At 43.3% G+C, this 7500-nt stretch overlaps 1 protein-coding gene and 1 long non-coding RNA gene across 2 annotated transcripts in view; both read right to left on the bottom strand.

Annotated features, from left to right (window-relative positions):
• The window catches only part of LOC138964655 (uncharacterized), a 10327-nt gene extending 6176 nt beyond the window's left edge, over positions 1–4151 (bottom strand). The window contains exons 1-3 of the mRNA XM_070336664.1: positions 4064–4151; positions 2095–3474; positions 713–874 (exon numbers count right to left, since the gene is read on the bottom strand). Of these exons, the coding sequence (XP_070192765.1) occupies positions 713–874; positions 2095–2976 (1044 nt within the window). The 5' untranslated portion in view covers positions 2977–3474; positions 4064–4151. The remainder of the gene's footprint in view (positions 1–712; positions 875–2094; positions 3475–4063) is intronic.
• The window catches only part of LOC138964660 (uncharacterized), a 464957-nt gene that overhangs the window by 10694 nt on the left and 446763 nt on the right, over positions 1–7500 (bottom strand). The gene's annotated exons all lie outside the window — the stretch shown is intronic.

The following is a 7500-nucleotide window of genomic DNA, read 5'->3' as shown; positions in this document are numbered from 1 at the left end:
GCATTCAGTGCACGATTGCAGAGATACTGGACATTTAGTGCATGATAGTGGGGAGACAGAGACGTGAATGATGATACACGTTGCATTCAGTGCACGATTGCAGAGAGACTGGACATTTAGTGCATGATAGTGGGAGACAGAGACGTGAATGATGATACATGTTGCATTCAGTGCACGATTGTAGAGAGACTGGACATTTAGTGCATGATAGTTGGGAGACAGAGACGTGAATGATGATACACGTTGCATTCAGTGCACGATTGCAGAGAGACTGGACATTTAGTGCATGATAGTGGGAGACAGAGACGTGAATAAATGATACATGTTGCATTCAGTGCACGATTGCAGAGAGACTGGACATTTAGTGCATGATAGTGGGAGACAGAGACGTGAATGATGATACATGTTGCATTCAGTGCACGATTGTAGAGAGACTGGACATTTAGTGCATGATAGTGGGAGACAGAAACGAGGACATATCGTAGAATGATACATTTTGCATGCAGTGCACGAGTGTAGAGAGACTGGACATTTAGTGCATGATAGTTGGGAGACAGAGACGTGAATAATGATACATGTTGCATTCAGTGCACGATTGTAGAGAGACTGGACATATAATAGTGCATGATAGTTGGGAGACAGAAACGAGGACACATATCGTAGAATGATACATTTTGCATGCAGTGCACGAGTGTAGAGAGACTGGACATACCTCGTGGACACCCGTGACGGAGTAAGCGGCCAGCAGGAGCAGGGCGGCCTCCACGATGGCTCTCTCCGGACAGTTGGGCAGCAAGATGACCACTACATCCTCCCGCTTGACCCCTTTCGCCTTCAGCAAGGCCGCGCACCGGCCGGCGAGTGTGTACAGCTCCTAGACAATACGACATGTGTAGAAACGTTCGTTACTTTGTTTGTAACTTTTTGTGAGTGGGTAAATGAGTTTTCATAAAAAAAATTATTATAACTTTTTGTTTTTATTACTTATTTTGTTTATATTTTTTTTTTACTTTAAAGACAGATCTAAAATCTTGACGTTGAACTCCTATTTTCAGCAAGGCGGCATTCTTTCCCGCTTTGTGTACACCTCTTGAAACATGTATGTGCAGAATTGTCGGTTTATGTCTTTGCGTGCAGCTCTTGGTATATATACGTCGGTCAGTCTATGTTGACCGTTGGGCGTGAAGCTGACAATGACATCGATCTCTCAGTTAAACTCAAGTGTTCAATGAGGCTGCGCACTGTTCCGCAAAGGTCACTGTACATCTCCTTTACAACACATCATTTGTCAGATCGTCAGTTCATTAGCAGGTCGGTCAGATGTATATCTCCGGAGTGTTGAAAAACAGTATGGCCGCTACATCCTCCCGTTGTAACCCCTTTTGCTCCTACACATCATATCATTTGTTAGATTGTGGGGTCTCCCTTTCGTACTTTGTTCGTCATTTCATTCGTCTGTCAGTTAGTGAGCTATCCCAGAATAGACAATGTTCGGAAAAAACTCTGTCGGTTTTGTATGGCTTGTGAAAGAGTGATTACTCTTGCTTTTATTGAGGCAAACTTTCCCACATGGCACTGTGCAGGCCAGTCCATAGCAAGGGGGTGTGTCTTCATACGTGGACAAGGAGCACGTGGGAAAGTTTGCCTCAATAAAAGCAAGAGTGTTGACTCTGTCACAACCACCAAAAAAAAATGCAAAAAAAAAAAATAAAATAAACCGAAAGTTCTGCACGTCAGAGATTTGACTTGGATAGAGAAGTCCAAAAAAAGACGTGGTTTTTTTTTGGTTTTTTTTTTTTGGGGGGGGGGGGTAATCGATATTGTATGGGGGCCCGGTAGCTCAGTTGGTAGAGCACTGGACGTGTGATCGGATGGTCGCAGGTTCGACCCCCTTGTCACCACAATGGCACGTAAAAGACCTTGGTCATTCTTCCATAAGTGCAGGTGGCTGATTACACATAAACACGCAGAAACCTGGGTAGCGCGACTCCGTTGCTGCTAGCTTTCCACTGGGAGGAAGCGACCCGAATTTCCCAGCGATGGGACAATAAAGTAATGAAAATGAAAAGTGAAAAATGATATGTCTTCGATTACCTCAAAGGTGAGGACGGTGTGGACGTTGTGGTCATTGGGATGGCGGAAGATGAGGGCCGGCAGGTCAGGCCGGAGCTCGGCCCAGTGACGCAGCAGCTCCGGTACCGTCATGTCCAGCGGTCCCTCCATCCTGTCCCTCCCATCCTCATCCTTCTCCTTCCCCTTCCGCTCCCACGCCTCAGGTATCCCTACACTGCAGTCTTTGGGCAGCTTGGATTTTCTGAATTTGCCGTGTTCCGGGTTGCAGCAGACTCCCAGCGCGTACCCGGGCCAATCGCAGATGTTGGTGGCGGAGGTGGTGTAGGTGGTGCCGGCTACGTACCCGGCATCAGCACCGCTGGTGGATTTGGGGTTGTTGCAGGGACACTGGTTGGTCCCGTACTTTTTGTCGTAGATGGCAGCGCGGCAGGTGCAAGGCTTTGTGCACCCGCCACAGTCCTCACTGTTGGACGAGTTTGCACTAATGTTAATTCCAGTTTTTGAATCTAGGCTTGTGCGACGATGTGTAATGGAGCCGGTTCTACTGGTGTTTTTACTGAGTCTGTTGGTTTTATTAAGACCGGTTCTGCAGATAGGGTTCCTGATTCGGCTATTGGTTCCGCTGCTTTGGCCCTTGATGTGGCTGTTTGATCCGGTGTTTCCGGTATGGCTACCTGGGTTGTTGGTTTGGGAACTGGAACTAGTGTCGTTGTTGGTGTTGGGGTCGACAGTGAAGTTGGTGTTGGTGTTTTGAAAAGTAGCGGATGTAATGAAGATGTGTGTGTCTGTGTGTGTGTCTGCGTGGTTGTTGGTGTGGGTTTGGCCGGTGTCTGTGTGGTTGTTGGTGTGGGTATCTGTGTGGTTCCGGGGTGTGCGGGGTTTGGGTTGACGTTTGCCCGACATTGTAGGTGCTCCTTGACTCTGGATTCAAAATAAAAAGAAAGCGTTCAACAATAAAAACAAATGAATAATCCCAACAAATCGATGAAAAAGACTTGAAGAGATCGATGAGAGGGATGCAAGCGTGGTGTGAACCCAGGAAGTTAAAGCTCTTCGCACTTTCCACAGGTTGCCATAGCAACAACTACGCAGAAACTGATTAGAGGAAAAATGCTGTTTTTTGTTTGTCACTTTCGACTTTCCGTGGCACCGACGGTGATCATCCCAGTACTGGTGTGTTGGCTAAATAAATGCTGTTGATAGTGTCACTGGTCGCGATGGCAACAAAAGTGAAGTTCCAAGATTCTAGCGATTCTTATGACGGTTGTTGTTCTTCCTCACGTATTGCTGTGATGACGTTAGCAACCGAGGCTGTGGTGGAAGGGGATTCTTTGCTGATGACGTGATAGTTGGACTGGATGACGTCTACAGTGATGACATGTCCAGCTCATCGGCGGATTGCTGCAGAAAGCAAAGCCAACCGATGATCATAAAATATAATGTGTGTAACAAAATGATGTTTTCTTGCATAGATGAAAGCTGAATGAGTGTGCCCTGTTTGAGCCCATTCTATGAGGGATGTTTGGGTTCCAAACAAGATGTTTGAGTATTGAGAGAGAGAGAGAGAGAGAGAGAGAGAGAGAGAGAGAGAGAGAGAGAGAGAGAGAGAGAGAGAAAGAGAGAGAGAGAGTGCGTGTGTGTGTGTGTGTGTGTGTGTGCGTGTGTGTGTGCGTGCGTGCGTGCGTACGTACGTGCGTGCGTGTGTGTGTGTGTGTGCCAGTGTGTGTGTGTGTGTGTGTGTGTGTGTGTGAGAGAGAGAGAGAGAGAGAGAGAGAGAGAGAGAGAGAGAGAGAGAGACCGACAGACAAACAGACAGACAGACAGAAAGACAGACAGACAGACAGCCAGACTTAGTATGGCTCGTGGAAAATGAGTAAGCAGCAGATCGTAAACACATGTGAACCATTTACGTAAAATGTAATGTCAATGAATGAACATTTCACCATCACTTGCATAAAAATGTTTCCCTCTTTTTGTAATGATGACTTACCCACTCAAGCCTTCGATGTTCCTCGGCTAGCTACCCCTTTCTGGATATGACGTGTATTTTGCTTTGACGTAGAGTGGGATAAGTACGTCACTTTCAGTGCTTGACGTCACCGTAATTTTTCTCAAAATGTCAAGATATTTTGTCTTGGTTGCGATGACCTAAACACGTTGATAGATCGATTATTATTCCCCCCTCTGCTTCTTTACCTCTGTAAACTTGTAGAGCTAGTTATTTTTCGATAATGACCCAGCAACCAAACAAATAACGAGCCAGCAACAGCCTGAATCCTCGATAGTGCAATGGGTTGAGAAGCTGTTCTGTTTTGGTACTACTTTTGCGACTGAAAAGTTCAAAACGCTCTATACGTACGAAATATACATCTCTGGAGCAAACAATACAAACATACCGCATTTAAATTAACAACTACAGGCCTGAACACATGAATCTCCATATAAAATCCATGAGTTAGGTTGTTTTCTGAATATAGATCTGCTGTGCACACACCGTTCATCACAAGCAAATTCCCAAGGCAAGTAACTCATACTCTTGCCGACAAGAGTAGTTCCCCTTCTTTTAACGCAGTTTCTTCGACAACACTGACTGCAATCCGACGGTCAGTTTTCAACAATATTTCATTTTATAAACAGATCACACGCAACCAAATGCACACATCTCATCAATTTAAACAACATAAAGCGGTTTCATACACTATTTTCCCCAAAAAACTGAACTTCATACAGTAATTAACGTTGGAACACGGGTGCAAAAGTTCGTCTGCTAGTCCCATTTGACGAAAGAACATTATCTTTAGCGATACTAAAACATAAACAGAACACACAATATCTGCCTTTACCGCCACAGCAGAATAACAGCATATCTGTGTACTTGATTTTAGTCCAAAACAGGGAAACTGAAAAGAAGTGTAAACAGAATGGAATGATTTGCACGGAACTATACAACCGCGCATTAGTCGATCGCCTGCGCAGGTTGACTGGTTGAGTGATTCGGATTCGATCAAACTTTCGCACAAAAACTCCTGTTTTCTTTGAATAACTGAAGAAATGAGGAATAAAGAGGTTACACACCTCGTCTCAGTGATTATTAAAAATAATGGTCTCAGTTCGCGGTCATGAAAAAGCTCGCTGAAGCTCGCATTTTTCATGATCCGCTAACTTCGACCATTATTTTTAATAATCACTGAGACTCGGCATGTAACCTCTACGTAAGATTCACTACTTGCAGGACCCCGTAGGCCCTACCACAGGAGCTTGTATCCAACCACCGGTCGATAATTATTTACTCCTGGATGCTTATTATTTACTGCTGCATGCTTACCCTTACTACTACTATATATTTATTAGTAAATAGTAGTAGTAAGGGGACTGTATGGAATAAGGAGTAAATATATGGAATAAGGAGTAAATAATGATCGACCGGCGATTGGATACAAGCTCCTGTGGGCCCTACTAATGGAGGGGTGCTGCGACGCTTAGTTTTCGAGATAGGTGTGACCTGACGAAGTACAGGACGTCACATTCCAAATAAAAACGATTATGTTACAGGTGGAAGCCGCTGAGACTGCATTGCTTCGGGAGGTTTCCGCAAAAATAGATATTACACGATTCGATCGAAACGGTCGGAGAAGCAGACGCGTTCTGAGAAAATTTGCATGAGTGTCTTCCCTTTGTTCGTCTCGTGCAAACGTTATTTTGTATGATAACAATTCACTTGTAAATAAAGTAAACAATTTGGTGTTGTAGTGGTAAATGTAGATAGAAATGTGTTATAAAGACAAAGCAAACAAATAAACGTGTTTTTCGCGTGAAAATGTTGCGTTGTGCGGATGTTTGGGTGGCCACGTGATGTAGGGGAAGGGCTCCTAATATGGACCGGCTCCTAATATGGACCACCTCCAGTTCTGACAAACTAGCGGCGCTAGAGCGCTCAAAACAATTTCATTCGCTGTATTCACCCTCTCTGGATAACTTGCACATGTCAAAACAGTTGCAGAAACACAAACTTCAAAACCGTTAGGCTTTTTCTCTTTTTTTCACTTTTGGCAGCGTTCACTCTAAATTTTCCGCCTAAAACGGACTCGTTTCTGTCCACAGCCAAAGTTTTTATCACACAAAACGTGCTACATATGACAGCTAAGACTGTATTTGTTACATTTTAGCAGTGTTGACCCCGAGTTTCTACTGGACACAAAAAATAATAGCAAAATCTCAAAGTATGCGTGATTCCCCTAATATGGACCACCTTCAACAAATCGAAGAAAATAAAAGCTAAAGGCTATTTTCATTAATTCATTAAGAAGCTTGCTGAAAATAACCTATAACTAGCCCTCGAGATATCAAAAATATATAACAAATAGTCTTCTTTTCGTGGAAGTTGATAATTTCACTTATTTTCACTATGTTTTTGATAAGCTTCTTTAGTTTCCTGGTGTGCTTCAAATAATGCTCTCATCAACCCAAAACAGATAAATCTAAAGCATATTTTAATTAGTCTGACTTGCACACTAAGTTGTATCATGTTATTTTGAAGTATAGGGGGCTTTTTACAGCGATTCGTGAAGGCCTCTCCACTGGTCCATATTACGCGCCCAGGCTCCTAATATGGACGGACCATTTGTGATTTTTCCTGTATTTAATTTTTGCTGAATGTCTATCAAAGCTATTTTACTCTAATTACGCCTAACGGTTAACATAAGAGAGAAGGACTACCAAACACAAAATGAAACTTCTTCGCAAGAAAACAAGCTAGTTATCAGCATAAAACAAAAAGCGGTCCATATTAGGAGCCCTTCCCCTACACAAAGCGAAGTGCGGGACGGACTCTGCTCTGTGCTGTAACACTGGCAAGTTCAAAACACGAGAAATACGATTTCGTTATGCGGGCAGCCACGGGGGATGTATGTATTTTTCAAATGGTTGTAAAAGAAGTCTTGTATTTATCATCGTACTCCGGCCCTGTTCTTTTTTTCGTCACACCTAAAACCGTTATTTCTTTTGAGCGACGCAGCATTATACTATACATAAATCGCTCGGCTTCCTGACGAGTGGGCGAAAACTGATTCTATCAAGATAAGTTTTGTGTGAATATTTGTTTGTCTGTTCACTTAAAAGACCGTTGTGTCAAAATATCTGTGAATGTATTGTTTTGTCAATAACAAACGTTCCAACAACCTACCTTTCTTGTTTATTTTATTCTGAATTTTGGAACGTTGGCAGTCTCTTTGTTTCTGGATTTTTTCTTTTTCATTTGATTTTCTTTATTATAAACTGAGCAAAGAAATTATTGCACCCATTTTCATTCCCGTGTCATTTCATTCACACTTTATATGCCATTAAAGGCCTTTTACTTGGCTTACTGGCGCACTTTTGGGATCAAAGATTTCTGTTAAAGGTATCACGTGACCGCCGCCGAAGTAAGAG

Source organism: Littorina saxatilis, linkage group LG4 (genome assembly GCF_037325665.1).
Source record: "Littorina saxatilis isolate snail1 linkage group LG4, US_GU_Lsax_2.0, whole genome shotgun sequence".
Lineage (NCBI taxonomy): Eukaryota > Metazoa > Mollusca > Gastropoda > Littorinimorpha > Littorinidae > Littorina > Littorina saxatilis.
This window is presented reverse-complemented; position numbering and strand designations above follow the sequence as displayed.